This window comes from Molossus molossus, unplaced genomic scaffold (assembly GCF_014108415.1).
Source record: "Molossus molossus isolate mMolMol1 unplaced genomic scaffold, mMolMol1.p scaffold_m16_p_3, whole genome shotgun sequence".
Taxonomy (NCBI): Eukaryota; Metazoa; Chordata; class Mammalia; order Chiroptera; family Molossidae; genus Molossus; species Molossus molossus.
In genome coordinates, this window is record NW_023425366.1 from 1,772,514 (window position 1) to 1,792,942 (window position 20,429).

General features: G+C 45.0%; 1 protein-coding gene across 3 annotated transcripts in view; it reads right to left on the bottom strand.

The window, feature by feature from the left end:
- The window catches only part of DDX4 (DEAD-box helicase 4), a 59,975-nt gene extending 40,465 nt beyond the window's left edge, over positions 1–19,510 (bottom strand). For all 3 annotated transcript variants that reach the window (XM_036279573.1, XM_036279575.1, XM_036279572.1), the window contains exons 1-5: positions 19,439–19,510; positions 11,874–11,934; positions 8,530–8,610; positions 4,580–4,657; positions 2,022–2,072 (exon numbers count right to left, since the gene is read on the bottom strand). In XM_036279573.1, the coding sequence (XP_036135466.1) occupies positions 2,022–2,072; positions 4,580–4,657; positions 8,530–8,610; positions 11,874–11,934; positions 19,439–19,510 (343 nt within the window). The remainder of the gene's footprint in view (positions 1–2,021; positions 2,073–4,579; positions 4,658–8,529; positions 8,611–11,873; positions 11,935–19,438) is intronic.
- Between the last annotated feature and the right edge of the window lie 919 nt (positions 19,511–20,429).

Consider the following 20,429-nt stretch of genomic DNA (forward strand, 5'->3'; position numbering starts at 1 on the left):
TGGAGTCAGCTGCCCCCGACTCCCAGGGGGCCCTCTGGCACCTGGCAGCCTCTGAGAAGCGGACTGTACACTCAGGGGCTGAACAGGAGCAACTGGAAAGAAGTCAACCCTCAAATGCTGATGGTGAAAGCTGACATCTATTGCTCTACAGGAAAAAAACCTATCAATTAGGAGCCTGGCGAGGAGAAAGCGATCTTAAATTATCTTTGGCCAATCACTCCCCTGAAACAAACCTGCAGTTATTCTACAGCACTGGGAATTAGAACAGGCTGACGACCAAAGGAGAGCTGGAGGAAGGTGCGGTGATGCTGGGAGAAGGGTGAAGGAAACCCTCGACTAGTTCCCAACTTCATTTGAGTCTTAAACTGATTCAAAATAAAAAGATTTATACAAAAATGAATTTCTGTAAAGTTATAAAGTAAAGCCAAGCACAGAAAAAAATTAGATAATGATCCCAAGATTAGTTACAACCTATTAGCTATGTAAAAATAATAGTAATGGCACAGACAGAACTTAGGATCGTGTCTGGCACTGTTTTAAATGAAGTACATGTGCCATCTTTTTAAATCCTCACAAAAATCATTTTATAAATGGAGAAAAATGAAATGCAGAGAAGGTAAATGTTTTTTTCAAAATAATACAACTGCCAGGAGGAGGAGGAGGATCTGGGTGTCCAAGTCCAAAATCGGACTCCTCATCGCGACGCCAGCCCAGCGGGGAGAGCCGACTGAGGACAAGTGTGCGTGGCATCGAGCTGCCTCCTGGGCCTGCCAACAATCCGTGTCGGGAAGAATTCGGTCCCTGCGTCTGTTTCCGTTTTATTTCAGAGGAAGCAAGAACGAGGCCAGGACAAAGCACCGAGGAGAGACCCAGCGTTTGGAAGGAAGCCGTTCTCGCGGGCACTGAGAGCTGGGCTCTGGCTCCACAGTGCCCACTATTGACAGGGCACCAGGAGGGAGGTCTCAGGTAAGAGGGAATGATCCTGGATAGCAATTAATTAAAAACTAGGAGATTAGCTCAAGAAGAACAGCAAGGACAGAATGGTGTTCTCTGCACGACACTAGTGCTGTGCTGTGTGTCCACTGGAATGGGAGAGGAGGAAAGGCAGAGACGCAGGGAGACTGGGACGGCCCAGAGTTTGGGGGGACAGTCTTATTTGATATTAAAGCCCCACCTTATTCCAAAAGGGTTTGGTTTTGACTTTGAGAATCACTGTTAAGGGCATAAGATCAAGTCTCAAACATCTGATGAAAATAGGCGGCATTTCCAGTTGCCCCGGCTCCTCTGGTGGAGCTTCGGGCCTTCACACGCGCTCAGTCCATCTGCCTAACACCCTGTGAAGCGGGGCCTCTGTTCCACAGGACAGGAACCCGCGGCTCCAAGTCACTCACCAGCAGGGAGCAGGGTGGGGACAGGGAAACGACGTCTGAACTCCACATGAGCTGCTGTCGAGATCCCACGTACCAGTGGTCATGAACAGGGGAGGCATCAGTCACCGGGGCTGCTTTTTAACACAGGCCCCAGGCTTCCCCGGAACCTGCTCTGGCAGCTCATGCTGGGAAGCACTGTGCACTGCCGTCTGCCTTCTGGACCCGCTCCTCTGCCCTCGCCCGCAGCCCTCCACACCAGTCAGAACCCACCGGAGCGCCTTGGACTTCAGCAGTGAGCGATGTTCTCGTCAACCTTCAACTGTCAAGACTTAACTGAATCTGAACGGGGACCTATATGTCCCAAACTGTGTTTACATTTGGAAGTGTAATTTCCATTCTTGATTTGCTGTTGCATCATCACCTTTTCCTTAGAGTGCACAGCATTCAAGGGCTGCACCGCGCCGGTTCAGGCGCGTGGCACTGGGCCAAATCAGGGTGCCTGGATTCCTGGAGAAGGCGGTGGCTACAGCTGCTCCATAAAACTGGGATAAGTAAACTAGAACTGGAACAGACTAAAATGCTGGTCTCGATTCTCTTTAGCAGGCACTGCACACATTAAGTTAACCGTCACCACCAACAGCCCGCACTCACCTCCCCAGAAACCAGCGCCGTCGCCGTCCTCGAGCTTGTTGCTGGGGAAACCTACACAGAATCAAGATGAAACTTGCACATCTCTGAAAACAGTAATGACCTGGATCTCTATGGCATTTAAAAAGTCCCAGGAACTATTTGTAATGGTGACCTTTTAGAACAGGATAAACCAGACAACTGTCCATACAAATACTGAAGAAGAACTTGCATAGGTTGTATTACAATTTCTGTCTTGTGTCGATCTGGTTTTTTCCCCACATATCACTTTTTAAAAAAAATCCCCACCCAAGGAAATGTTTGTATTGATTTTGGAGAGAGGGAGAGAAGGAGAGAGAAGAGAGGAAAAGGGAGAGGGAGAGGAAGGGTGAGAAAGAGAGAGAGGGAGAAACACTGATGTGAGAAAGAAACATCAATCGGCTGCCTCCCATACACACCCAACTAGGTATCAAACCCACAACCTAGGTTTGTGTCCTGACCAGGAATCAAACCCGAAACCTTTTGGGTATACAGGGCAACACTCCAACTAACCAAGCCACCCAGCCATGGCTGCCCTGTGTCAATCTATTGAGGTTAAAATGTCAGTCAAGATTCTGTCACCACAGCTGTTATATGCCCTCTATGTGTACAAGGTCATATCACAGACATTATCTGCCCTCTATGTGTCCATGGTTACAACAGGGTGTATGTCAGTATCATCCCTATAGACTTGCTATTCAAAGCATCACAATTTTTAAATTGTATAAATTAACTCATAATTTCTTTATCTGCCAGAGGACAGTACAACTAAATTGTAATTCAATATTCAGTAATCTTTCCCTTCTCAGTAACAAAATTCTGCCAACTTCTGTACCTATAAAAAAGATATTTTTAATCTTTCACCAAGCTCTGCTTTCAATTTCCTCACTTAATAAAAATCTGTGTCTAAATTTATGCATCTCTGGAGCATATAGACATGTCTCTAAAATTAAGTTTAAAAGCATCCATCAGTAATATTTTATAACATTTTTAAATGTTGAGTGTTGAGAAATTCAAGAAATAATATACTTTAAAATGAATAGTCAAGCCCTGGCTAGTTTGGCTCAGGGGTTAGAGCGCTGGCCCATGAACCAGAGAGACCCGGGTTTGGTTCCCGCTATGGGCACGTACCTCGGTTGCAGTTTGTCCCCGGCCCCAGTTGGGGTCATGTGGGTGGAAACCACTTGATGTGTCTCTCTCACATCAATGTTTCTCTCTCTCTCTTCCTTCCTCTCTCCCTCCCATTATATCTGAAGACAAATGCAAAAATGTCCTCAGGTGAGGATAAAATTTTAAAAAATAAATGGTCAATACAGGAGCCTATAAATCAGTATTGGATCTAAACTGTGACATACTAAATTGCAGTTTCTGTGACTGAGAGACTAATCGATTGCTGTTTGACAGACATTAAATTTACATGCAGAATGTATACACATCAAGTCACTTAACATCTCAGGTTCAACCAGAATGTAATATCCTTTCCAGCGTAAAACTCCATGGAAATTTAATACACTATTACCATATAAAGTAAGCACCCTATGGCCTCAATATGATTAGATGACAAAAAGTTTTTCCCTGAGCAGATATATAATTTTGAAATAAAGATAACCCCTACAAAAAAATAAAATAAACCTAAAAAAATTAAAAAGCCAGTTTGGCTCCACAGTTACAGCATCAGCCTGTAAACTAAAGGGTTGTGGGTTCGATTCCCGGTCAAGGGTATGTACCTGGGTGCAGGTTTGATCCCCGACCCCAGTAGGGGTCATGCGGGAGGCAACCAGTGTGTCTCTCTCACATCAATGTTTCTCCCTCTCTCTGGCTCCTTCCCAACCTTCCATCTATCTAAAAATCAATGGAAAAATATCCTCAGGTGGGGATTAACAACAACAAAAAGACAACCCCTACAGAAGGAGCATATTATCACAAAACCAAAGTTTTTAGTTATTTTATTCATTTAAATATGGGCAATCTTTGGTTCAGAGAAGGCTTCATTCTACTGCCTCTACAACTGCCCATTTCCCTCCCTGTTCCCCTCCCCAAGAGAGCCAAGTGCTGGGCTTCCAAAATGCTTGGGAAAGTCCTCCAGCTACACACTACTGGTCATGAACATAAACTCTACTTTTGATCTACAGTTTTTAAATGTTTTTAGGAAAAAAGTTTAGTTTCAAAGCTCCCACTGGTTCTTTCCTCAACTGAAGATGGAGACTCAAATTCACTTGGAAGTATGACATACTGTAGATCTCTTGTTTGGGGAGAGTCTTGAGCACAGAAGATAAGAACTGGGGTTCACCTGTGGGTCAGTCGATCTGAAGAGATGCTGCAGCAAGGAGCACAGCTATAAGAACGCTGCCCAGAACAGCAGACACCCCGCGGCAGCACAGGCTGCTGCTCTAACCTGTGACCAGGACAGTGGAGGCAGCCGTGCTCCGCAGCAATGCTGGGAAAGGCATGCACTCCCCATGTGTCCCAGGGAGCTAGGGACCCAAGGCAGAACAACGTGTGCTCACTCAGCCTCGACGGTTAAGACATCGCAAGCAGGTTACCTCTGTTTCCAAAACCCTTTCCAACTGCAAAGCCACCCATTGTGGAGGTGCTCTCCCTCTTATTAGACTCCCCGGCATCTGAAAGATTCAGACAGGGTTAGAATTCTGTAGCATAACTTCATGCACGTCATAATATTCAGAAAGGAAAAGCATCTTGGGGACTTTCAGAAACAGGAGGAGAGCAGTACAGACATTTATAAAGATATAATTAATATACCCCAAGTTATTTTTTTCTTAAACTCTTAAATCATGATATGAAGGTAAAAACATAAATATACCACTGAAATATAGCTTTATACTAGTTGTTATTTTACTAGTGATCTTCAATCAGAAAATTCCACTGACTTTCCTGTATCGAACCTCACCTGAGAGCTCTATTCACACCACGCCCCGTGCGAAAGTCACTGCTACTGAAAAGTTTATACCCTTTGTCCTGTTTCTAGATCATTCTATTACTTATGCATTTTTTCTAGCCCTGACATCACTCAAGCTTTCCATTTCTAAAGCGAACAGAGGAAGAGACCCCATGATAGAAGAAACAAGCTGAGGCCACTGCCCTTCACATCCCCCCCCAACACACGTGTCCCCTATTAGCCTTCCTGCACCCCACTCCAACTCTCAACACCTACCATTTCAATCCCCACAAACCACTCCCACACCCCCATGGACCTCTCCTATCTGCACCCCTCATGCTGCTCCTTCAGCCTGGCACTGCCAGCTTTTCTGCTCTTCCTACCAAAACTCTCTGCACTCGTCCAGCCCCTCCAAAGGCCACTTCCTGCAGGAAGTCTTCCGTTAGCACTCCAGTCACAATCAATCCTCCCACACTCCCAGCGCACTGTCTTGTAGCTCTTTTTAGTAACGCCTCTTTCCACATGTCTCCACCATTGCATTAAGAATTCTGAGGGCAGAGTTGCTATGGAAAGTATCGGGGTTATTTAAAACAAAAAACCGTAACAGACAGCTACACTGCCCCGTTAACTGTCACTTAAGTTAAAGCACTGTCTGTGAGCCTCATAAACCATCTTGGCCATCTCCGTCATATCCCACCCCAGGGGAGTCGGGGATCTCTGAAACTCCTCAAGTCACATGCATTTGGGTCTAAGCAACTTATCAACATTCCATCAGACGCTAAAGATATGTGTGATTCACGAAGGTACGGCTATTTAGGCTGCAGTTCACAGAACAAGGAAAGCTCATATATTTTAAGCAATGAAAGAGTCCATTTCAGCTCTGGCCGGGTTGGCTCAGCAGTTAGAGCGTCAGCCTGTAGACCAAGGGGTCGTGGGTTCAATTCCAGACAAGGGCACGTACCTTGGTTGTAGTTGGGGCCCTGGCCCTGGTCGGGGTCGTGCGGGAGGCAACCAATCGATGTGTCTCTCTCACATCAATGTTTCTCTCTCTCTCGTACCCTCCCACTCTATCTGAAGATAAATGGAAAAATATTCTTGGGTGAGGATATAAAAAAAGAAAGGTAACTTTTTCGATTAACATGCAACAAAAAGTTTTGATCAGATGTTTAATGTGTATTTCAACCTAAAACATATGAACTTATCCATTTGTAGTAAAATGCCTGTTATGGTTTTCTTTCTTTTTTTTTTTTGGTGGTACGTGCCTCTAGTGGGAACCGAACCCAGGACTCTCTGGTCCACAGGCCGACGCTCAACCGCTGAGCCAAACTGGCCAGGGCTGTTAAGGTTTTCTCATTAAAAAAGCTTTATTCAACAATGTTTATAAGTCTGAATCAAAAAGTATCACATAGCCTGTTCTAAAATACTATTTCAAAGTATATCTAAATGTTAAATATTTGAGTGCAATATGAAGATATTTATTATTTAATGTTAGTAACAGCAAACAAAACTCACATGTGAATCTCTTAGCAGTATAACATGGTCCAAATCATCAATGCCTCTTACTTAATATGCAGACATAAAAAACAAAATATATATGCATATTTAAAGAATAAATGACTTCCATTAGTACCAGGAACACATGCCAAAATATAAAATTAACATGTTTTAATTGTATCTAAACAAGAAATTAAGTTTTCCAAGTAGTGCCCTGGCCGGTTTGGCTCAGCAGTTAGAGCGTCCGCCTGCGGTCCGGAGAGACCTGGGTTTGGTTCCCGCTAAGGGCATGTACCTCGGTTGTAGTTTGTCCCCGGCCCTGGTTGGTCGTGCGGGTGGCAGCCACTCGATGTGTCCCTTTCACATCGATGTTTCCCTCTCTCTCTCTTCCTCTCTCTCCCTCCCACTCTGTCTGTACAAAAAATGGAAAAATGTCCTCAGATGAGGATTAAAAAAAAAAAGTTTTCCAAGTAGCAAATGAAATAATACCACACACACATCAACCGTTAGTTTCCAATGAATAAAATATCTAGAAATATCCACAGTTTTTCAAAGAATAATATCTAATAAATTCAATAAGTGTTAGTATATTTAAGACTACCAATTAGCCCTAGCTCATGATATAGCCCCCCAAAAATATATGGTCATATGTGTTTTTAAATAAATTTAGAGATTCTAATAATCTTTTGTTGTACTGTAAGAAACCACAGTGCAAGGTGTTGAACTTCACTAAAGCATATGAATGTGTAAAGCACATATACTAATGCAGTCATCCCCTTTCAGGTGGGGAGCGAGTAAACCAGTTGCTTTATTTTTTTATTCATCCTTAGTACAGAGAATATACTTTTCCTAAAATCATATGCCTGTTTGAAGCTTTAAGAAAAATGTTTTCAGTAGCTGTTTCGTTTTCCCAAAGATGCTGCGATTTCTGTGTGTGCACCTACTTTTCCCACGGAACTTCTTTTTGAGAAGCAAATGTTTTTAGACGATACATGTTCTAAGACTTGATCCGTATTGCCACTGTGCTGTCCTCGACTGCCGATGACTTTTACAAATGTCTAGTTTTTACTACTTTCATATATTTTACTTTCCAAATGAAGAGCTGAGCCAGATATAGAGTTGTTCTGGTGTATACTTTTTCTTTTAGATTGTTTTCGTAGAAGAGTTTTGGGGTTTGGGTTGTTTTGTTTTTGTTACTACATTTTTAGGTCTGATATATATATATATATACAGCTTCAGAGACAATCAAGTAACAACTGAAAATGTGAAAGTAACCATTTTTTACAAAATTTCCTTGAATTTTTCTTTTCTTTGCTTGAAACATGTGAAAGACTTAAGTCACTGTGGTTTATTGGACTGAATTTTTTCCCGTTAATTCTAAAAATAGAACCAGACAGTGATACAAGTGTGGCCACTATATGTTTCATAAAACTATACTGACTTTGCTGTTACTTGATCTTAGGAACCAGCACAGTTAAAGATAAGATATTGTGAATGCTGATTTATATTTTATTAAAAGCTGTAAATTAAACAGATCCCATTAAAAAAAAGAAAAAGAAACCACAGTGCAGAATATTTTCAGCACTTTATTATCAAATTTAAAGGTGGACTGGGAGAAGGTCTTTTGTTGTGTCATTATCTGTCATATCAAGTTCTAGCTGTTCTAAAAGTAACAATAAAAAATTCCAAGCTTGGAAAAATAACCTCTTAATACTAATAAGTTAACAGAAATGCTTCCTATGCTGCCTTTTCTTGAGAAATCTAAAACTTAAGAAAAAGGTCCTTCTTGCCCTAACTCTGAAGCGTTTACAATCTTCCCATGCCAGGTGGTGGAAATCAACCACCACAACCACATTAGGAAGTCGCTCTGTGAAGCAACAATCTTTAACCCATCTATCTAAGCAATTAAACTATTTCCTACTGTCCCAAAAAAGTAAAACAGTAAAAAGAACAGTATCTGAGAAGATGATGACCTCATTACCCCAACAAAACCTACTGTACACTGAGTTACAACAGACTTAGCTTTCACTCAGCAGCAATAAAGCCTCTATTCATCCCATTGTCCACAGTTGACAAGGATTGAGGGAAGACAAAGTTACTTACCTCTGTTTCCCAAACTCCTCCCAGAGGCAAATCTGCTTCTCATGAAATGATGATCTCTTCGAGAAGGTCCATCATCCATTTCTAAAGCAAATAACATCATGAAGCAAATCAAAATAACAAGTACCTTGGTTGTATGCAAACTTTACACCTCTGGATCTAGTCACACAGTAACACAGGTGCATAAAGATGTTTCTATGAGCACTGTCTGTATTAGCAGGAAAAACTCGGAGGACAGATGAACCATAGTCATCCTATGGTCATCCACAGAGCACTGTGCAATTCCACAGAGCCATGCAGCATCCAACGCTGAAGAACTTATGTTTATAAAAACTGACCAGGTGGGAAGGTTACAGTGCAAATCAACAACAAATTTCAAAAATTAGTATCATAGACACAAAATTCTCTGACCACAATGTAATCAAATGAGAAGCTATAAACAAAAAGAAAACTTGTTTAAAATCCTCTTATATTTGGAAATGTATTTTTAAAACACTTCTATATACTATATAGCCCACAGCTCATAGAAAAAATGACAATGGAACTTTAAAACTACTCAGAATTGTATGATAAAAATGTTACTCATGCCCTGGCCGGTTTGGCTCAGCGGTTAGAGCGTCGGCCTACGGTCCAGAGAGACCTGTGGTCCAGAGAGACCCGCTAAGGGTCATGAGGGTGGCAGCCACTCGATGTGTACCTTTCAGGTCGATGTTTCTCTTTCTCTCTCCCCCTCCCACTCTGTCTGAATAAAAAATGGAAAAATGCCCTCGGGTGAGGATAAAAAAAAAAATGTTACTCATCAGCACCAACATTTTTATACAAGAAAATAACTCTAATTAACTAAATTTTTAGCCATCTCAACTAGAAAGAATGTTGGGGAAAAGTAAATCACACAAGAGGAGGATAAAAGAGCAGTCATTATCAAAATAGGAAAACATATAATAGAGTGATTCAACAAAGGCAAAGCCAGGTTCTTCAAAAGAAACCAGCGAAAACTCGCTAGAGTGACAAATTTCTACTAGATTGACTGGGGGAGTGGGGGGAGAAAAGGCACAAATGAATAGTATCAGGAATTAAAAAAGAAAGAAGAAATAACCTCAGACACAATGGAGTTGCAGTTCAGTGAGCATCAAGTCCGCTGTGCAAAACGACAAGCTCCAGGACCTGCAGCAGGACATGTGCTTGGCTAACAGCACTGTACACTTGGGAGTGTTAAGAGGCTCAAGCTCATGTCACGTGCTTTGTACCACAGTAAGAGAGGACTGCCATGACCCTGGCTGGTGGTTCAATTGGTTGGAGTGCCCTCCGGTGCACCAAAAGGTTTCAGGTTCGATCCCCAGCTACTGTGCGTGCAGGAGGCAACTGATCAATGTTTCTCTCTCAAATCAATGTTTCTTTCTCTCTTTCTCCCTTCCTCCCTCTCTAAAAATCAATAATTTAAAAAACTGCCATGAACAACTTTATACTACTAAATTTAAAGCTTAAAAGAAATGAGAAAGTCAGAGAAAACTCACCAAAACTGACTCAAGAAGCAATGAAAACTGAACTGTCTTACAGAAATTGAATCAGTACTTAAATCTATGCATCATGCCCAGACATAGTTTTACAGGTGAGTTCTACCACACTCTCCAAGAACAAATCATTCCAATGTCATACCACTCTTCAAGGAAATAGGAAGAATTGTTCCCCAACTCCTTCCACAAGGCCAACCTAACTTTGATTTGACAAGGACACAGGAAAATTATAAACCTCTCTTGCTCATAAGTAGATATAAAATCTCAAAAACAATTATCAACAAACCAAACCCAATAGTAAATGTTCAAGTTGGGTTTACTCCAGTAATGCAAGGGTATTTTAAATTTTAACATCAAAACATCTAAAAAAGGCAATTAACAGATTAAAAAGAAAAAACTAATTACATTCATAGATAAAATTACATGATATAATTCAACACCATTATTTAAAAACACATACTTATTAAAAAAGCAAATTAGGAAAAGAAGGAATAGTCATGGCAGTATGATTATAAATGAACTGCAACAATTGGCAATATGAGTGACCTTAGAGCCAACACTGAGTGAGAAATTAAAACTGCAGAACAAAGACAACAGAGTAGTTTCCCCCTTAGCCACGGTTTCACCCTCCACAGTTTTAGTTACCTACGGTCAACCATGGTTGATACTATTAAATGAAAAACTACAGGAATAAACAATTCCTAAGTTTTAAATGCCAGGCCATTCTGACTACCATGACGAACTCTGCCCGCATCCCACTCAGCCCCACCCAGGACGTGAATTATCCCTCTGTCCAGAGCACCCACACAGAATATGCTCCCCACCTATCAGTCACTGAGCAGCCATCTCGGTTATCAGATGGACTGTCCAGGTATCGCAGTGCTGTGTTCAAGTCACCCTCATTGTACTTAATAACGGCAACAACGCACAAGATAGTGAGGCTGGCGATTCAGATCTGCCGCAGAGAAGCCAGAAGGTGCTCCCTTTAAATGAAAGGCAAGTCCAGTACAACATCAGTATGTGTGTTTTCCGTCCACGGATGGGGATGCGAGGACATAGAGGGCTGACCATATGCACGGTTCTGTGCTGTTTTATACAAAGGACCTGTGCATCCATGGATATTGACCATGCCTTGCTCAATGGTCAACTGTACTTAATGTCACTGGCCTATACACTGAAAAATGGTTAAAATGGTCGATTTTATGTTACAATTTGAACACAGTAGAAACAGCATTTCAGCTTGCTTTGGGCTTCAACGAAGCCAACAGCAGGAGCCCGAGCTGAGCACGAGCCTGTCACTCCACCCCCGCCCCACCCACACCAGGTCTGGAACACATTCAGGCCCGCAATGAGTGTTGGGGAAAACGACAGCTCCTCATCCCCGACGTGGTCGCTCTCCTAGCACCTTGCCTGCCCCTTCATTTGGGTGTCAGAGAAACTCGTACCTTGATGCAATAGCTGGTTTGGTGTAAACAGCTGTTATCCTGACAGGTCACCAACATTGCAATGGGCTTCACCTTTATAGTCCAAAGTCCTGCTCCCTTATGTCAAGGACCCTGGCAAGTCGCTAGCAGCCTGAAAGCCACACGTGCAGCATCCAGGTTGGGCAAAGGTTTGACAGCGCACCCCTTAAATCAAATACAACTGTCTATGGCACCGCTCTCTCTCACTTCTCCCTTCTCTAACTGGAAGTGGGCCCCATCCCAATATCCAAGTGAGACAGAACCTCTCGAGGGACTCTTTCAGCTTCTCCATGAGCTGTCCACCAGGCGGCGCTTCACCCGAGATGAAGCCCTAACCTGAAAGGCTCCAGCCTTCTGCCTTAGCACCTACCTGAGGACGAAGCCGGAGTCTTGCTGAAAGTGTCTCCATTTGCTCCGGAAGAATACCTGTCCTGTAGGAAAGAAAACACTAGTTTTCCACTTTGGATAATAAGAATGTGTAATCTATTTCACAAATACTAGAAAACTTTAACAACTGGGCTTTATTCAAAACAAAATAATGGTGCACTGTAAGATTTCCTGAGTCACCCATGCTCCTTTATCACTTACTCCAAAATCTTCACACTGACACTGTAGGCACAGCACATTAATGTATCACTTAGACCCCGGCTGGGCAGCTCAGGGGTCAGAACATCATCTCCGTACACCAAGGGTGTGGGTTCAAACCCCAGTCAGGGCACATACAAGAGTCAACCAATGAATGCAGAAATGAGTGGAACAACAAATCAACGTTTCTCTCTCTCAAATCAATCAATAATTTTTTTTTAAGTGGTCAGCAAATTACGGCCAGGAGCAAATCTGGTGACCCACCAGGTTCTGTGAATAAAGTTTTATTAGAACAGAGCCCTCACTCACCTGGGTACGCCCATGGCTGCTTCACACTACAACCACAAAGCTGCGACAGGCCCATAAGGTCTGCAAAGTATAAAATATTTGCTACCCAGCTGTTTATGAAAGAGTTTGCCTACATCTGAATTGAGAGTTTAGCCACCCATCTATCTGAAAAGTATAACTAAATACTATTACATAAACAAAATCTGACCAAAGTGATACATAAATGAAACAATGCCTGCCAATGTACAACACAGTGCACAGAGTTGGGTGTTTTACAGCATACGCATCAGTATTGCACAGGACAAAGCAGAGCACAGACGGGAGCAGTGGGAAACAGTTTCTACAGAAATTTACTTTTAAACCCTCTACTGTATTTCTATAAAGTGAAACAGATTAATGTGTTCACATCCTTTAAAAAGAAATTCACTCTAAAGTAAATTCACTCCTAACTCCTAGGGTGTCCTTATTATCATCAATCCAGTACTTTTTTTCCTGTCACATAAGCTTCCCTCTACTTACAGCAACACTTCCAGAACCGAGCTCTGCGGCTCCTGCACGTGAGAATCGGAATTCAGAAACTCCAAGGTGAAAGGCACCTACAGCTGACCGGTGGTGCCTTAATGAGCTGGCTGCATTCGAGCACCCCAGGATTTCTCCCAGAAAGTTTCTCTGAACCACCCAAAGCTGGAGGGAGCACGCCAAGGCAGCTTTCCTTGGGTAGTACTTATTTTTTAAAATGTCTTTCACAAAAGACACTGAATGGCTTGAAAAAACTACTTTTCTAAAGCTTGAGTGTCTCTCAATTATTTTTCTTAAGAACAGATAGACAACAGCATCTTTCATGTGCCTGCGCTTTTGGTACAGTAAGGAGTTCCAAAATATGACACCACAGACATTAAAACAAGCAAGTGATCCAGTGTTCCCCTTTCACTACAGACTTTCTTCTCTCCTCTCATGGCCAAAGTATCACTGGGTGAATAGGCACAAAAGGGCTGGTTTTATACGTGTTACAAAGCTGATAAGAGGCAATGAAACACTCTGGCGCTGAGGAACTGAAAAGCTATCACCAGATGATCTTCAAGCTGTGGGACTATTACTAATACCCACGTACCACCTGCCCTGCCAGCCACACCCTCTTCAGCCCTTCAGGGCTCCTCCTCCCCCGACCTCTGCAGTGAGAGTGCCCCAGAGCCCTCAGGCAGGGCCCTCTAACTTTTACTCTGGAACTTGACCCAGTCTCATACCTTCAAATCCCATTAACACACAGATCACTCCCAAGTTCATGTCGCATATCCTGATCCCTCCCTTGATCAACAAATTTACATCCTCTACTGACCAGCATCCTTATTGATGTTTCATAGGCATCTCAAATTGAACACAACCAAAAAAAAATTCTTAAATGTTTTTCCTCCCAAACTTGTTCATCTTCCATAGATTCCCTCGCAGTAAATTCTCACCCATCTAGTTGTTTAAATTGAAAGACCGAGCCAGCACCCTGGATCCCTCTTCACTCCCACATCCAGCCCATCCCGCCTGACCAGCTCCACATCCATGATGGCACAGGCCCCTCCCTCTCCTCCTTCCCTCCTCCTCCACCTTCATTTCCCACCACTCTCTTCTGATCTCACTGTGCTTTAACCATACTAGCTGTGCTAGGCTGAGTAATGGCCACCCAAAAATATCAATTACTAATCCCAGAAACTTGTCAATGTGATCTTTGGAAAATGTTCGTGCACATATGATTAAAGATTTTGAAATGAGGACATGAGTGTGGATTTCCTGGGTGGGCCCGCAATGTCATCACAAGTGTCCTTACAAGAGAAAGGCAAAGTGCCACCAAGGACACAGAGGAGACCACATGGAGATGGAGCAGAGGTGCAGCCATAGAAGCTGGAGGGGACATGGGTTCTCCCCTGCAGCCTCCAGGGCAGCACAGCCCTGCTGACACCGTGACTGCTCACTTCCAGTGAGCGGGACGAGGAGAGAATCAGTTCCTGTTGTTTGAAGCCACCCAGTTTGTGGTACTTTGTTACAGCAGCCCTAGGAGACTAACATATTGTACTTCTTCCTGTCGCCCTGAGAGCCGATTCTGTTCCCTCCTCAGGACCCGTGCACATGGTGTTCTGTTGGGCCTCCTTCATGTCCTAGGCTCAGTCACTGTCTCAGGGAAGCCTGTCTTCTCCATTTCCTTTCCAGTGGATCTTAATCCACCCACTCCTGTCTGTCTGTCCATCACGCTCGCTCACACTCTCATACACACACACACACACACTTTCCTCAATTTTTTTCATAGCACTTTTCACTATTTACAATTATTTGGTTCTCAAATCAGGTTATTCTGTCTCCCCTTGTAAAATACAATGCCCACAGCAGCAAGCACCTTATTTATCATGTTCACCACCATCTCCAACACCTAGTAGAGCTCCATGAGAATTTACTGGATGAATCATAGGTCTTGTAATTAGCTTACTTTTAGAAAACTTTGCTGTAAACCATTTATAACCTTTAAACCATCCAAATGAACCAACTTAGAAATTTAAAAATGCTCACATGGCCCTGACCCATTTTGCTCAGTGGTTAGAGCAACAGCCCATGGGTCAAAGAGTCGTGGGTCCCATTTCCATCAAGGGCACGTACCTCTGTTGTGGTTTGCTCCCCAGCTTTGGTTGGGTCATGCAGGGGGCAACCAATCGATGTATCTCCCTCACATAGATGTTTCTCTCTCTCCCCCCGCAAACCCCCTTCCTTACACTCTATCTGCAGATATATGGAAAAATACCCTCGGGTGAGGATTTAAGAAAAATAATAATAAAACAAATAAATAAATCTCACATGAAGAGCATGTGCAGCTCCAAACACCCTCAGGTGCAGCTGCAAACCACCTGTATGCATTTTGACAAACACTCTCTTTCCCTGTAAGCACTCTCATTATTTTCAATTCTGAAATATCATAGCTTTTTTAAGTCTTTTATCTCATCCAAGCAAATGAGTACTTTTATTCATATCGTTAATTGTTTTCCTTTTAAATTTTTTTTTCTTTATTGACTGTACAGAGAGAGGAAAGGAGAGGGAGAGATAGTGACACTGAAGAAAGAGAACATCAATTGGCCACCTCCTGCATGCCCCCCATTGGAGATTAGGCCCACAACCTGGGCATGTGCCCTGACCGGGAATTGAATCGGTGACTTCTTGGTGCATGGGTCGACCCTCAACCACTGAGCCACACCGGCCGGGCAAGTTGTTTTTCTTTAAAAACATGCTAAGGTTTGGACTTCAAATGCTTTTCAAGTCTGCTATTCAAATAAATTTATAGCTGGATAACTTATGAACCATGAAGATGCCGCCTCCCCATCCAGTTTAGTGTCCAACATAGCCAGCTCCATGTTTCCCTTCCCAGCTCCTTAAGGGTCTTTGCAAATATCGTTATCATTTTATGCCCAGAATCCCCTGAAATCAGAGTCATTACATCAACTTGTACTGAATCCCAGGAACTCACCTCCTAGTCTAGGTTCCACACCAAACCAAGCTAAAGAGACATGCTACATCAGATGGTGTGCCACGTAAATTTAAATTTTGAACACAATACATCTTTCCTCCTTTGGTCTCACACAAATTAAAGTCCCAGCGTACAGACAATGCCATCCTCTACTCCTTCTTCTGACTCATCGGTCCCCCCAGATAAGCCCCATCTACATCCCCGGCTGGTCCCTTGGTCAGCTTCTTCAGCGGCGCTGTGTGGAATGAATGCTGCTCCTTCAGCACCACGAGAGCTGGAGAATGCCAACTCGGACTCTCAGGTGTCACACACAGAACCCACATTCCAGCGAGCTATCAGGTCACCCAAGAAAGAGCAAAGCACCTCAAAATTTAGAAATAACCACCAGAGCCCAAAAACAAATGTGACTGTTGCAAGACCTTATAATCAAGGCCCTGATTTCTGTATGAAAGCATTTTCCAAATAGAAGTAATTTCCCCAAACAAAAATATTCGGCAATCGAACTCATACTGAGGTAATCAAGAACGAGCTGCAACCAATGCCTACTGTGAGTGAAGGCACAGTACAGACACAGACGAGGAGGAACAGAAGACTCCAGGGTCAGCTTCTCCCAGGCATCAGCCAATCCTCATCCGGTGACGAGATTCCACTGTCCCTAAACTGCAGATCCTCCTCCAAAAGGATTCACCTTTCTCCTCTCTGGACCAGCTCCACCAGCCTCTGCCCTCTCTTTAGTCTTCTCCCCGCCTCCTCACACCATAGGTCACTCTGCTCTTGACTCCATCCTTTAGGATTTGAGGATGAGCACACTGTCCATCCCCCACAACTTGCTCCTACTCAGCATATATGATCTTCCGTGCTCTCGGTTAAGAAAAACTCCATCCTCCCACATCTCGCTGGTGGCTAGATGCAGAAATTGCTAGAAATCTTCCTCTGACTCCAGCACTTCAACTTCCTGAGGTCTGCCAACTCAGTGATGTTCAAGGACCACATTTGTTTCTCCTAATCCAGAACCACAGCGTGGATGTAAACAGAAAAGATGCAGACTTTATTTCCTTATCTAAATAATTATTGCAGCCCTGGCAGGTTTGGCTTAGCATTTAGTGTGTTGGCCCACAGACCAAAAAGTCCCAGGTTCTATTCCAGCCAAGGGCACGTACCTCGGTTGCACTTCACCCTCAGCCCCCTCTCTCTCTTTCCCTCCCTCCCTCCCGCTCTATCTGAAAATAAGTGGAAAAATATCCCCAGATGAAGATTAAAAAAATAAATAAAATTATTATTGCAAACTCTGCTGCCCCGCTTTATAAAATTATCATTGTGGATGGACTGTTCCTACTTCCATCATAGGAGCATCTGCCTTCTGAAATTGCCACCGAAAAGGAGGAGGGGTTAGAGAGCAGTGGTCACTGTGCAGACTTATTCTCCTGGTCCCCCAACAAGGAGCATCACCCCCGCAAGCAGACCCGAGCCCTGCTGCAGTCACCATACTCATCCAGGCCACCCCCAGCCTTCACGAAGCATGCCGATGCCAAGCATCGGGGGTCCTGCGCTACATACGCACCTGTCCGATCACTGACTCGTCTTCACCTCACAGCTCGCACTGCTCTGTCTCGGGCGGTGCACTCACTTCGGAATGCAGAACTGGGGAACTCTGAGAGCTACCAGAACAGTGCCAGTTATTCAAGATTACACTGCTCTGGCCAGTTCGGCTCAGCGGTTAGAGCGGCAGCCCAGGGACCAAAGAGTCTTAGGTTTTATTCCTGCCAAAGGCACATGCCTCAGTTGCAGTTCGTCCCCGGACCTGGTCTTGTCATGTGGGAGACAACCAGTCGAGATGTCTCTCTCACATCAATGTTTCTCTCCCTCCTTCCTACTCTATCTAATGATAAACAGAAACATATCCTCGGGTGAGGATTAAAAAAAAATTGCATAAGCGAGTCAACATTAAATCTCCAAATAAAATCTTGAGAAGCACTTAGAAAAGGCTGGTCACAGATATTAAAATGATACCAATCCAACACAGTCTCAGAGACACTATAAATTTAACAAAAGGGAAACACAGCTGTCTCTATAAATAGAAACTCAGTCAGAATAACCAATCGAAACCGTGCCTTTAAAAGAGACTAGGCTGAATAAAAAACCTCAGATTTCTCCTACATAAAAATGTCATTTAAAAAAATTACATATGCATCCTTAGTTTCTGCATTTTTCACTCAACCAAGCAGGCCAAAAAGCTGTTAACTGCACCATGTTCCTTCAAGTCAAATAGGCCAAAAAACCAGCACCAGGTGTTGTTAAGTTTGCAAACAAATACAGAAAGTTGACTACAAACTGGACCCACATAAATAGCTATAAAGAATCATAATGTAGCCCTGGTCCATTTGGCTTAGCAATTAGAGCACTGGCCTACAAACTTAAGGGTCCCAGGTTGGATTCTGGTCGAGGGCACATACCTGGGTTGCAGGTTCAATCCCTGGCCCCAGTCAGGGTTGTGTAGAAGGCAACCAATCGATGTCTCTCTCACATCGATGTTTCGCTCTCCCCCCCCCCCCTTCCACTCTATCAAAAAAAAAAAAAAATCAGTGGAAAAATATCCTCGGGTGAGGATTAACAAAAAAACTAAAACAAAAAGAATCATAAAGTAGATTTGTTAACAAAAATTATACTCAAGTTAGTAGTCCTAATATCATGAAACAAGGCATGTTTGCAATGTACTGTTTGAAGGATGCTTAACAAGGACAAAATCTTAGATGAAGAAAAAATAAAAATTAGACAAGTGACTACTGAAGTCCACTGGAGAGCCCGGCCGGTGTGGCTCATTGGTTGAGCGTTGACCCATGAACCAAGAGGAACCAAGAGGTCTCCAGTTCGATTCCTGGTCAGGGCACATGCCCAGGTTGTGGGTCAAATCCCCAGTGGGGGGCATGCAGGAGGCAGCCTATCTATGTTCTTTCTCGTCAATGCTTCTCTCTCTCTAAAATCAATAAAGAAAAAAAAAGTTAAGTCCACTGGAGAAAGTGTATCTGTGAATTAGACTTTGTAATATAACAATCCTATTGAGAACAGGGGGCTGGCGGGGGACCATAAAATATCCTTTGACCAAGTAATTCCATTTATGAAAAAAAAAAAATACTCCCAAATTAAAACTAAGAATAAACTGTAGATATTCGTGACACTACTGCAGTGAAAAACTAACATCTTAAATTCACACCAACAGAAAATCAACCACATTACCGTCGATCCTTCCCATGAAATATCAGGTAACCAGAGATTATTTTTAGGAAATCAGCAACATGGAACAGTGAACATCGAAAAAGCTAGAATCAAAAGTTACCGCTGTAATTTTACTATCATTACAATTTTCATAAAAACGTGTTTGGGTGGGGGAGGGGCGGGAAACGACAAGAAAATTTACTGAAAATCTAATCGGAGTTCCTCAAAAACCAGCCAGCCTCCCTCCCGCCCTCCCAGCTGTCCATCCTCCCGCCCTCCCGGTCGCCCTCCCGCCCTCCCGGCCGCCACCGCGGGCCCGGGGCGCCCCTAGCAACCGTCCGCGCAGCGCCCACCTTCTCGAACACCGGCACGTAGGAGGACAGGTGCGGCGTGATGATCTCCGCTTCCCAGTCTTCGTCGCCCATGGTGGGTTCCTGCTCTGGTTTCGGGGAACAGACAGACACGTTGGGCCCTGATCTGATCAGATCGCATGGTCCCCCCACCGACCCCCGCAACTACTCCGCGAGGCGCGGTGCTCCCTGCAAACGCTTCTGGGGGGGGCTGAGTGTTGTTCCTCACGTGGCGGTGGGGGTCCCCCGTCTTGAAAAACTGGGGGAGCACCTCCAGGGGCTCGGTCAGCTCAGGCGGTCCCCAGGGCCGCTCGCACGGTCGGCCCCCTGCCCGGGCCCACGCCACCCGACGAGACCTTCTCGGTCCGCTCAAAGGAAGTTAAGGTGCTGGGCGTGGGGCTTCGACGAGTTTCCCGGGGAGCGGGCCTCGGAGACGGGGGGGGGGGGGACAGGGGTCCTGGAGGAAGGCCGCGGCCCCACCGGCGGGCGGGTTCCCCACGACCGTGCACGGTCGCACCGCCGCCCTCAGGCCGGCCTCACCACGCAGCTGCGGGAGCCCCGAGCGGGAGGCGAGTCCGGCTGCCGTCCGGCCCGTCCACCCGCGCCCCGGCGAGTCCAGCCGCCGTCTGTCCCGTCCACCCGCGCCCCGGCGAGTCCAGCCGCCGTCTGTCCCGTCCACCCGCGCCCCCAGCCGCCGCCGCTCACCCCTGGCCGCCCGCCCGCCGCCCGGGTCCGAGATCCTCGCCGGCGCCGCTGCCGCCGCCGCCTAAACGGCCGCACGTGCCGCACGCCACGCCGACGTCAAGTGCGCGCCGCCGCGGCAAATGGCACCGGGCGGCGCGCGCCGCCAGCCAATCAGCGCCGGGATGGCGCGCGGCCCCGCCCGCCGGCCCCGCCCACCGCCCGCTCGCGGGCCGTCGACGCCACGGGCCCGTTGGGCCTTGGGGGCCACGTTTGGCCGCGACCGCTTGTCCCGCAGTCTTTGGGGGTCCGC